We start from the raw sequence: 12,288 nt of genomic DNA on the forward strand, positions 1-12,288 counted from the left end.
TTTTCAGCTGACCGCAGTGGCAGAGCGGTTCTAAGCACTTCAGTCCATAACCGCGCTGAGTCCCATAGTGCTCAGAGCCAATACTTTTCAGCCCAGTTTTTAGTGCCTTTTTCCCACCCCTGAAAAGTTCACTTCTTTTAATGACACTATTAACTTTACTACTGTAGGATGCTCTTTCCTGCTATAGTAAGCATAAATATGCGTCTGGATTGCACCAGTCTTGAAAGGATGTAAGTCAGTGACAGGCTGACTCCAGGAGTCACTCGGAATTATTTCGGCGCATGTCTGCATCTTTCATTTTATTCAATAACACTCCATTGTTACTACTGTTCCTGCACTAATTCCAAGAGTTTACAATGTGCATTCCACAACTTTATCAGCAAGAACTGAAGGCTCTCCACGAATGTTTGTGCGTTGTTTCTCCTGCTCATAAGACTTGAGAGTTCTCTGTAGTAACTTTAGTGTGTCGCTGCCTAGCAGCAAGCCTCGACATAAAGGATTGTCACCAGGCGAATGACGTTTCTTCGGCTTTCAGAATTTTCTAAACCACAGCGAAACAAAGCACAGTTCAGTTCAAGTGTTAGGCAGAAACGATGCACAATGTACATTATGTTCATACCGAACAAAGCCAGCAGCACAGGAGCTCTGACGTCATGACTGGCAGCGATTACTGTGCATAGAGTTTTGCACTTCTCGTTCTTCACTTGCTAACCTATTACACTGCCAACTTGAAAACACATACGTCAAGTGTAAAGTTCCAGCGGCCTGGGTATAGTATGACCATTTTAAAACCAGTATGTTGAGATCTGTATAATAGGAGACACATCTCTCCCACATACATGTTTGCAAAACTCTCATGACCAACCATACCATTTTCTGCCGCATTTCTCATATTAAATGGTTCTTAGAGGGTTCAAAGCACCAGCAATGAGATCTTACAACCTTTTCTTGTAGCATAGTGATTATTTTCGTTAATGCTAAGTAAAAATATTTGTTGATGTGAGGCTGTGTTGATGGATAATGTGCCTCAAGAGCAGGGTATCACATGAATAACATAGTAGCCATTGTGCTTGCCAGCGATGAATTCTGCACAGTATGTTTTGCTTTTGTCAGGAAGATGTCCAGTTTATTTTACCTAAGTTAAGTGTGACTGTTTTAGAGCTGGAGATTTCCCATTTTGAGGAGTACTAAAATAGCCTTAAGCAATCTTGTCTCATTGAATCCTTGGAAGGCAAATACAAATCAATGTTGGCTGTTCAAGCACCACACATCATATTAGAGGGGGCAGTAATTTTGGTTGTTTCTTCCATTTCTGAAATGTGCCACTGTGACAACCATTGTTTTCTCAGGTGTTACGTAATATACACAAGTGTCAAAAAACTTCTGAAATATACCTTCCTAAGTAAATAATAATTAAAAGCTTACATGTACACGAAGTGTGATAAATGATTTGATTTCCAAAATGTTTTGACTAATAATGGGATGGAGAAATGTCAGCTTTGATTAGCTGTGTTCATTTATAACATCAGTAAGCTGAATCGGAGCAAAGAAATAAAATTTAATAAATCAGGTCCCATGTTTCAGCAAAATTGTTTTAAAATTTAGTAGGATGTGATGCTAAGCTCTGTGGTCTCCCTGGTCAGTTCAGTCACAAATGAAGAAACTAAATTTGCTTGCATGTAAGTTATTCTCAAACTCTGACTGTTACATCTTGTTATTCATTATTATTCTTCATAGTCAGTATTTTATTGGTCTTCCCCTTGCCCTTCTGTTCTTTCACCTATCTTCGAAAAACGTGCTTTTGCTGTTAAGATTCATTTTCACTTCATTGCCCTAGCACTAGAGTTAAACGCTATGTTCACAACTTATAGTGGCGGCTTCTTCATTACTGATGTCACCAAGTGTGGCGTTGTACTACATTTCCTCTAGTTAGATATTAACATCATCCACCACCACCACCTTCTCAGTCTACAAGTGTGTGTGTTTCTTATCTTTTATGTGAAATGAAGATAGTATTCCAAATATCAGATTTCTTTTGGTATGCTTCTTTAGTATATTCAACCCACATCATCATCACATTCATCATCTGCAAATGCAATGGCAGTTTATTTGTGCTGAGTCACTGTTTTTTGTTTAAATACATTGTTATGATAAAAGAGGTAGAAAAGGTATGAGCATTGACCTTACACACATACAGGAGATACACTGATGAGCCAAAACATTATGACCGTTTGCTTATTAGCTTATTGGGCAATCTGTGTAACACAGTACATCACAGATTCTGTGTATCATCGATTCTACAGGTCGTTGGTAGGTTTGTGGAGCTGTGTGGCACCAGGTACGTACGCACAAGTCATGAAATTCCCATAAATAGCTGGCCACTGGGTTGTGTACTTGTACACTGTAGTGGGGCTCAATAGTGACCCAGATGGGAACCATCGGATTTACATCAGGCGAATTTTGAGGCCAAGACATTAATATTATTTCACCATCACACTCCTCAGACCACTATAGCAATATTTTAGCTTAGAGACACTGACAGCTATACTGCTAATAGATGACATCGTTATCAGGGAGAACATAAAGCATGAAGGGATGCAGATGCTCTGCAGCTGACCTGATGTCTGCGATTACTACCACAGATCCTATGCAAGCATAAGAGACTGTCTATCATAGCATAATACTACTCCCACTAGCCTGATTTTGTGCCGAAGTGTACATTTTGAGCAGCTGTTCGCCCGGATAATTGCAGTTGTGGAGACGACCATCGACCTGGTGTAGCAATGTGATTAATCCGACAAGGTGACACGATTCCAGTGACACACGGTTCAGTCTTGATCCTAAGCCCACATCATAATTAATGATGATTTTGGGCCAACGTGTGGACACACAGGGGTCGTCTGCTCCAGAGCCCCTTTTTCATCAATGTGTGCTAAATGGTGTGCTCTGTAACACTTACGCGTGCACCAGTAATGTGTTTTTTTCGGCAGAAGGGCCACCGATTGCCATCTATCCTACTTTACAGAGCAGGCGAGCCTGCAAACTCCAAGTTGTGTAAAGAGTCGCAGACATGCAAACACTTGGCATGTAATGGTAGTTTCACTGTCGTTCTACCACATTCCGTAGATGCTCACGACAGTACTATGTGAACATTCGACCAGCTTCGGCGTTGTCAAGGTACTCATTCACAGGCTCTCCATAATAATAGTCTGCCCTTTGGCAGAGTCATTTATCTCACTGGATTTCTCCATTTGCAGTGTATATCTTCGTTAGGGCCGTATCTAGTTGGCTTACATACTTATTGCATCATGTGACCACTACGCCACCAGGAGGCATCCGACATTGCAGTGTGCAGAGGTCATAATGTTTTGGCTAATCAGTGTATGTCAGTGGTAACAATTAGAAAAATATAAATAACTTTAAGTGCAGTAGTTTGTAAGAGGCATGTAACACCAAAATCTACACCTTTTAACTGAAAATAGATGACCAATATTAGTTGTAACAGTATTATGAAAAATGATACTTCCTACTGAACAGATAGCGAAGATGCTGAGTCACAGGTAGACACAAAAAAAACTCAGAAAGTGAACTTTCAGTCAACAAGGGTGTATGGAGGGAGCTGGGGCAGGGAGGGATACCAGCGTAGGGGTGGGGGACAGTAAAATGCTGCTTCAATCCACCCTGTGTTTTCCGTTGATGAATATGAATTGTTCAGATATAAGCTCATGCTAGACTCATTTCAAATTTCAACCTGTTTTACATCAACTTGGCAAAATAAAAGTTATGATTACAAAAGATTTATAACACTCAAATGTAATGATTGACTTACATTGGTCCAGTTAGATCATAAAGCACAAAGTGTAAAATTGATATTGGACTGGTCAAAGAAAAGTTGAAGTGATATGTAGTCTTAGCAAATAGTAGCAAATTAAGGTTAGGTACACATTCTTACAATTTCATTTTCAAGTAACTTTTTGCTATGCATTCAGAAATTCTTTCATAATATAGAAACAGTGTTTTATTAAAATTGCCTTTAGCTCAGTTTTAAATTTTAGATACATAGTGCTTTTTATTTCCTCTAGTATCTTACTGTGTAGTTTACACCCATGTTAATTATGCTCCTCCAATATGCTGTAGTTCTGTGATGTTTTCGGCGAATATTTGATTTCCATCTGGTACAATAGTTGTGTACATTTCTTATTTTGTAGTAGTTTGCCTTTTCAAGAGGTAGTCTGTAGTGAACAAGATAGTTTGATAAACGAACAAGCTTGGAACATTCAGAACACCAAGGTCAGTAACATGACATTTACAGGATTACATCTTTTTAAGCCCCCTAAGAAGCAGTGAGTGGAACTGTTCATAAAGTTCCTGCGGTACCGTTGTTTTGCTTATTGTAGATTAATATTCTAACACCATATCACAAGGATTAGTGTTTCGTAGACAAGTTATGTGTGTGTCCCACTTTGTTTTGCTGAACCCACAAACCCAAACATTTATGAAACCTTTTCTAGGGGATAATTAGTTAATTGTGCTTGAATAGATATTGGGTTAGACGGAGGAAATAAATGAAAGTTGACACACAGAGTTTTTTTCAGTATTTATAATGATTTTATTTATCTTGAAAATCTTTTCATAGAGCTTTCTAATGTTGACTGCAAGGTTTCTGGGATGGATCCAGTAACTAATATGTTGGTGTCATTGGAAAATAGGATAGATTTTTGAAGGCTCTTATATTCAGCAAAGTCATCCACATAAATCAAGAAGAGTGGAGGATCTAATGTTGAGCCCTGTGGTACACTATATTTTATTGGTAATTCACTAGAAAGTAAGGAATTGGTCCTTGTTTTGTTCCTAAGTGTTGAATTCATAGTGATGTGATATCTTCCGCCTGTGGTGTGTGTGTGTGTGTGGTTGTTTTTTTTTGTACAAACACAACCAACTATGTACCACACCTCTCAATCATCATTTTCCTGATTTTTTTCAAGCAGATGTTTTGGTCTAGGACATTGAAGGCTTTTGGCAGGGTAGAAAAATGCCTGCAGCTAATTTATGTCAACAAAGAGATTTTAAAGTACAGTCGAAAAATTCAAAAATTGCTGTCTGTGTCAATTTAGACTTTCTAAAACCACATTAATGTATAATAAGAGGTGAATATTTATTTATGAAACTTAAAAGTCTGTCATAAAAGAATTTTTGAGTAGGAACTTAGCTGTGCCATGAGTCAGTAGCTTGATATTTGATCAGAAATACCTTTTTTTTAGCAGTGGTGAAACTTTTGCTATTTTGAAAACATCTGGAAAGGCATTAGATGCTAGACAAAAGTTGAAAATTTTGCCAACAGTTTTGCTATGTGTTGAACACATGCTTTCGATTTGAAATGGGGTTCTTCATGAAGACAAATTTGCAAGCAATAAAATATCAAGTTAATTTTAAATCTGTTTCTCTCACTGGAAATTTTTATGCCTTTAGTTACCCAGTGCGTATTGTTTTTAGGTTTTACTGTTTTTATTTCTTTTGGAAATGCTACATCGAAATAGTGAAGAAATATATTATAAAAACTTGTTGTTGTTTTTGTTGTTGTTGTGGTCTTCAGTCCTGATACTGGTTAGATGCAGCTCTCCATGCTACTCTATCTTATGCAAGCTGCTTCATCTCAGAGTACTTACTGCAACCTACATCCTTCTGAATCTGCTTAGTGTATTAATCTCTTGGTCTCCCTCTACGATTTTTACCCTGCATGCTGCCCTCCAATGCTAAATTTGTGATCCCTTGATGCCTCAGAACATGTCCTACCAACCGATCCCTTCTTCTAGTGAAGTTGTGCCACAACCTTCTTTTCTCCCCAATCCTATTCAATACCTCCTCATTAGTTACGTGATCTACCCATCTAATCTTCAACATTTTTCTGTAGCACCACATTTCGAAAGCTTCTTTTCTCTTCTTGTCCAAACTATTTATTGTCCGTGTTTCACTTCCATACATGGCTACCATCCATACAAATACTTTCAGAAACGACTTCGTTACACTTAAATCTATACTCGATGTTAACAAATTTCTCTTATTCAGAAACGCTTTCCTTGCCATTGCCAGTCTACATTTTATATCCTCTCTACTTCGAACATCATCAGTTATTTTGCTCCCCAAATAGGAAAACTCCTTTACTACTTTAAGTGTCTCATTTCCTAATCTAATTCCCTCAGCATCACCTGACTTAATTCGACTACATTCCATTATCCTTGTTTTGCTTTTGTTGATATACAGATTTAATAACATGGGGGAGAGGCTACAACCCTGTCTCACTCCCTTCCCAACCACTGCTTCCCTTTCATGTCCCTCGACTCTTATAACTGCCATCTGGTTTCTGTACAAATTGTAAATAGCCTTTCGCTCCCTGTATTTTACCTCTGCCAGCTTTAGAATTTGAAAGAGAGTATTCCAGTCAACATTGTCAAAAGTTTCTTCTAAGATAAGTCATAAGATCAGTATTGCCTCAAGTGTTCCAACATTTCTACGGAATCCAAACTGATCTTCCCCGAGGTCGGCTTCTATCAGTTTTTCCATTCGTCTGTAAATAATTCGTGGTAGTATTTTGTAGCTATTAAACTGATAGTTCGGTAATTTTCACATCTGTCAACACCTGCTTCCTTTGGGATTGGAATTATTACATTCTTCTTGAAGTCTGAGGGTATTTCGCCTGTCTCGTACATCGTGCTCACCAGATGGTAGAGTTTTGTCAGGACTGGCTCTCCCAAGGCCGTCAGCAGTTCTAATGGAATGTTGTCTACTCCCGGGGCTTTGTTTCGACTCAAGTCTTCAGTGCTCTGTCAAACTCTTCACGCAGTATCGTATCTCCCATTTCATCTTCATCTGCATCCTCTTCCATTTCCATAATATTGTCCTCAAGTACGTCGCCCTTGTATAGACCCTCTATATACTCCTTCCACCTTTCTGCTTTCCCCTCTTTGCTTAGAACTGGGTTTCCATCTGATCTCTTGATATTCATGCAAGTGGCTCTCTTTCCTCCCAAGGTCTCTTTAATTTTCCTGTAGGCTGTATCTATCTTACCCCTAGTGAGATAAGCCTCCACATCCTTACATTTGTCCTCTAGCCATGTAATTGTTATCAACATTGACCTGAATGAAGACGATTTCCCAATTTTCCTTAGCCAGTAAGAAATTAAAAGTTCTAATGTGTCTTCAGAAAAAGTTCTTTTCTCAGCTACAGCTACATTTTTGCCTCATGATCAGTATAAACCTTGCTCAGTATTCCACTCATGCATTTGTAATTTGTGTCCGAGATGAAGATTTGGTTGTTGATGGAGTTTGTACATTCTGTTAATCTTGATGGGAACAGTATTGTGGGTATTATATTGAATGTGTTGGTCAGATTTATCAAGGCGTCTATGGTACTACTGTCTTATGAAGAATTGATATTGAAATCGCGAGAAAGCACTATTTTCGTATTTAATACACTGTTCCCATTCAGCAGAACCTCTAGTTTGCTCATGAAGATTGGTAGATTTCCACTTGGTCCTCTATATTTGTTAATAATTATGAAATTAAGATCGGGCAGTTTAGTAATGGAAAGTTTGAAGTTTTTTTTTCAATTGGGTCAATTTTTATTGACATCACAGAAATTTATTTGCTCTTTCACAAAGGTAGCAGAGCCACCATGTTTGGAGAATTCTCGGCTAAAATGACTGGCTGCATGTCCTAAGATTCAGGCTATTTTTATTGTGTCACTTTTGTAGCTAATGCTCAATAATGCAAAATTACGTTCACATGTTGTTTACATTGGAGTAGTGCTTCCAACATGGTAATTGTATTCGTGAGTGACTGTACGTTACAGTGTAATGCTGCAAAATCTGGGTATTTAGAAACTTTTTTTTAGTGGGAGCAGGTGGTTTCTAGTTCCCCTAATGGCATTTCTAAAAAAAAAAAAAAAAAAAAAAAAAACTTGCAGTAAAAAAATTTTGGTGTCCTCCTTGTGTGCACTTCTGCTTGCTGGTGGAAATCAGCTGGTAAGTTAACTGTTGGAGTGTGTACAAGTTTCACTTCGTGCAACTCTGTCATCTTCAGTTTGAACCGTCTCATAATTTGCATTTCACTATTGACTTGAGTTTTTGGTTCTGGCCTATTCAGTTTAAACCACCTGGTAATTTGCATTTGGCTGGTGACATGTTTGGTTTTAACGCATTTGAAACATCTTGTGCTTTCCATTTGTTTGTCACTTGTCCTTTTGTCTTCCCTCTTCCTCGAAATGAGACTACAAATTCTTTCAGCTAGTGTTTTCTTTCCTGGTGCATTTAAATGAAGTCCTTGGACTGTACGGAACCTTTGCTCCGAGCTGCTTATGTCTACCTTATCGACACCCTTGAAATAAGTAGTACACAATTCCTTGATACACATATTTGCAACACTGGAATGATGTTCTCCATAGTCTTGTAACATTTTACAGACACATTATCAGAAGTAACACCAATTAAGTTTTATTCTGCTTTCACATGAAGAAATTCAGAATAACACTAAATGAAGTTTAGAATGGTACAAACCATAACTGTAGAACACATCAGTATACAGTCTCATAGATACACATACAATAAGTAAGTAAACATGTGTGAGGCCAAGGGCGCGACGTGCCGGGCTTATATTGAGCTGTTGTGTATACACCACAGTGATTGTTGCACCCTCTGTTCAGGCTGCAAGGTGACGTCTCTAGGCAGGCTGTGGAGGCATTTCTATAATGCTCTCACAGTATAGTGTTATAACACGCAGTAAGAGGCAAAATAAGTTATGTAGTTGTTAATGTCTAAACAGATATCCTTTCAGAAGTTTTCTTTCTGTATTATATTACACCATGCATGAAAACTATGGTTTCAATAATGTTAGCTGGGTAAATAGTCTCATAATAATATAATATTAATTATGAAAATAGTTATAATAATGAAATTACTTAAATGCAATTGCAACATCCACACTCAATAATCAAGAGACATTAATTTTCACCACCTCTGAAGTGAAATTAAGAGTGGAGACTTCGAATAACTACAGTATTGTGCTTGGTATGAGGCAAGGTGAAGGGCACCTGCCTCTACTTTCCAACCATATGATGAAGAGTCATCTGTTAGTGGTGGTCCACCCCCAGCTGCATGGTCAGCGCATCTGATTGCTGTGCAGCAGGCCCAGGTTCGATTCCCATCCGGGCCAGAGATTTTCTAAGGTCGGGACTGGGTGTTGTATTTTGTCTTCATCATTTCGTGGTTACTGACATGCGAGTCTCCCAATGTGGCTTTACCTGAGACAGTTTTGCATCTCAGCTGCCAAACTTCCCCAGGTGGAGCACCTGACCAACAGTGCCACATGATCATTTTGTCAGTGAGTTGTGCGATGAACTGTATAATGGAAGGGGGTCAAAAATGGGGTCAGAATGGCTACAAGAGCTTGAAACTGACAGTAGTCTGCTTAGCTTTCAGAGTTGTTAGCAAGATTTTGTTAATATTTGCACTGCACAGCCACAAAACAGATCATTTAAATTAAAATCTTAAGTTGCGAAGGTGGGCTTCCTGTTCTCCTGTGGAAAAACAAAAGTTTATAACTAACCTCAAACCCAGAAAAGTTAAATCAGTAGGAAAGTTGATAGAACTGAACATCTCTGAGAGAGAAGCCTTCACATCTAGAACTGACATTGAAGTGACATACCAGATGACTAGAAGTGCTTATAACAAATTGTCTGTATTGCTTTACACGTATCTGTGGCACTTCAGTGCAGACATTCAAACATAGGTTCTGTATCTAGCTAGTAACTCACATTGAGTAGAATATGTCTGAATGAGCAGCTGGAAGCCAAGGAAATAACGATATTAAAAAAGATCGTGGGCCCGATAAGAGAAAATGTTGAGCACAAAATATGTAATGACAATCCAGTGTGTTGAAATTGTTGTGCAATATACAGCAGCTGATGCTGAACCGTAGTCATAGTTTTGCAAGTTCATCTTGATACCGTCAAGAATGTTAGCTTGTGGGAAATGTGAGTCGTCATTGGAAAAAGGGTTATTATGTTCTATTAACACACAACATGAATGATTCCAAGTAGATGGGCGAAGCATATACATAATTTTTGTTATTTTATACTAATCTCCCATACAAAAAGTAAAGTGCCCCTTGTTCACTCCTACATCTACATCTGTACTCTGTAAACCACTGTCAAATGCATGGCAGAGGGTACGTCCCATTGTACCAGTAACTAAGGTTTCTTCAGGTCCCTTTGTGTGTGCTATAATTAATCTAATCTTGCCTTCGTATTCTGTATGTGAGTCATACATAGGGTGTTTGTAGTGTAGACCTAGAATCAACATTTAAAGTCAGTTTTTGAAACTTTGTACATAGGCTTTCCCAGGATAGTTTACATCTATTTTCTAGAGACTGTCCGTTCAATTACTTCAGTATTCCTGTGACACACTCCCATGGGTCCGACAAACTTGTGACTGTTTGTGCTGCTCTTCTTGTAGGCGTTTTAATATCCCCTGCTACTCCTATTTGGGAATGGTCCCGCACACTTGAGCAGTAGTCTAGAATGGGTCACATGAATGCTTTGTAAGCAGTCTCCTTTGTAGACCGAGTGCATTTTCCCAGTATTCTATCAATAAACAGAAGTCTGCTAGTTGCTTTACCCAAAACTGAGTGTGTGATACCATTTCACGTCCCTGCAAACTGTTCTAACTGTGACTCATTGATATTATAGTCATAGGATTTGGTCAAACAGAATCCTCAAAAAGTTAGGACTACGACTGAGGACCTCCACAATATTTTAAAGAAGAAACCTGTGACAGCAGCATTTCCATGAAATGTCAGACTTAAAAACTAGCAAGACATGGACTGAAGCAGGAAAAAAAAGAGGCTTGTGGAAAATGAATGTGAAAATACTTGGTGTCAGTTGAAGCTCAAGAAATAAAAGTGTTGAAATAACATGGTTTACCGTTAGCTAAAACAAAAGAAGAATAATGAATCCCACTGCTACTACTTTGTGCCAGTGCTTTTTCAGATCTTGGAAGCACTTCTGGAGCTCACTTCTCATTATGGTGTTCAGCTCCTTCAACGATTCTGTTTTTATCTCATCAGTGATGGATTGGGTCGACTGAGTGATGTCTGCATGGCGCCATTTTTGTTGAAATTTAACGATTTCAGAATAAACTTTTCAACACTTTTATTTCTTGAGCTTCAACATTGTTGTCTGTAATGAATGTGTTAGGGCCTCCAGGGCGGTCTTTGTCTTCAACATATTTTCGACCCTCTTTGAAATGTTATTTCCATTCGTAAACTGATGTCTTACTCATAGTAGATTTGCCAAAAGCCACAGTCAACATTTTGATTGTGGTGCTGCACTTTATTCCATTTTTCAAGCAAATTCTTTCATTCATCTTTTTATAAAGTAAAAAATTGCTGAACACTCAAAAAAACAGGTATGACCTTTTTGGTTGAAACAATAAAGTAAATATTCAAAACAGGTGAAAATGCAAACATACATCACAAATATGTATCAGCAAGATAAAAAAAAAAGCTTTGAAAATCATTTGTATAAAGCCTGCGAAATTAAAAAAATCCCTTTGTCTTTTGGTGTCACCTTATATTGCTGATTAAATGCTTGTCACCTTATATTGTTGATTAAATGCGTGACAAGAGTTTAGATAGAATCAAATTTAGAGGAAGCATAAATTGAGGTAGAGCAGAGCAAGAAAGCAGAGAAAAGTCAGTTTGATGAGAACATCATCGCCTACAGTTACCCCATAGCTGTGAAACCTTCTAAGGAATTCAACCTGTGTGCCCTACTAGGACTCTAACCTAGATCTTTGCATGCAGGGATAGGGTATGCTGTTTCCATGACCAAACATTCATCCTGTCTAGTTTCAAAACTGTGTAGTTTGCATAGAAATTTATTTTATTTACTTTTGTTTTTCAGGGCAGGACTTCGGTTGAACCAGTATTTTGAAAAACAGTGTGAAGAATTTGGTCTTCAGGTGAAAGAGGATGAAATCCAGCCTAGGACCAAAAGACCTAGATTAAGTTTTTAGGAATATTTATTTATTAACAGAAGTTGATCTTATATGTACATTGTACCTTTTTTAAAAAAACAAACTATAGTAGAGGACTCTTAAGAGCTATGCACAGAACCTTTTGTAAAACATATACAAGGTGTAAAAAATTATTCAATAAAATGCTCTAAATCATGTTCACAGTTACAGATGAATAAATTGTTAGAATTTATTTGTAGATACAGATAAAAACTCCACTT

General features: G+C 38.0%; 1 protein-coding gene across 9 annotated transcripts in view; it reads left to right on the plus strand.

Moving 5' to 3' along the window:
• LOC126365910 (bromodomain adjacent to zinc finger domain protein 1A) overlaps window positions 1-12,223 on the plus strand; it is a 132,897-nt gene extending 120,674 nt beyond the window's left edge. For all 9 annotated transcript variants that reach the window (XM_050008637.1, XM_050008644.1, XM_050008636.1 and 6 more), the window contains one exon: window positions 11,956-12,223. In XM_050008637.1, the coding sequence (XP_049864594.1) occupies window positions 11,956-12,067 (112 nt within the window). In that variant the 3' untranslated portion in view covers window positions 12,068-12,223. The remainder of the gene's footprint in view (window positions 1-11,955) is intronic.
• The last annotated feature ends 65 nt before the right edge of the window (window positions 12,224-12,288 follow it).

Source organism: Schistocerca gregaria, chromosome 4 (assembly GCF_023897955.1).
Source record: "Schistocerca gregaria isolate iqSchGreg1 chromosome 4, iqSchGreg1.2, whole genome shotgun sequence".
NCBI classification, from domain to species: Eukaryota; Metazoa; Arthropoda; class Insecta; order Orthoptera; family Acrididae; genus Schistocerca; species Schistocerca gregaria.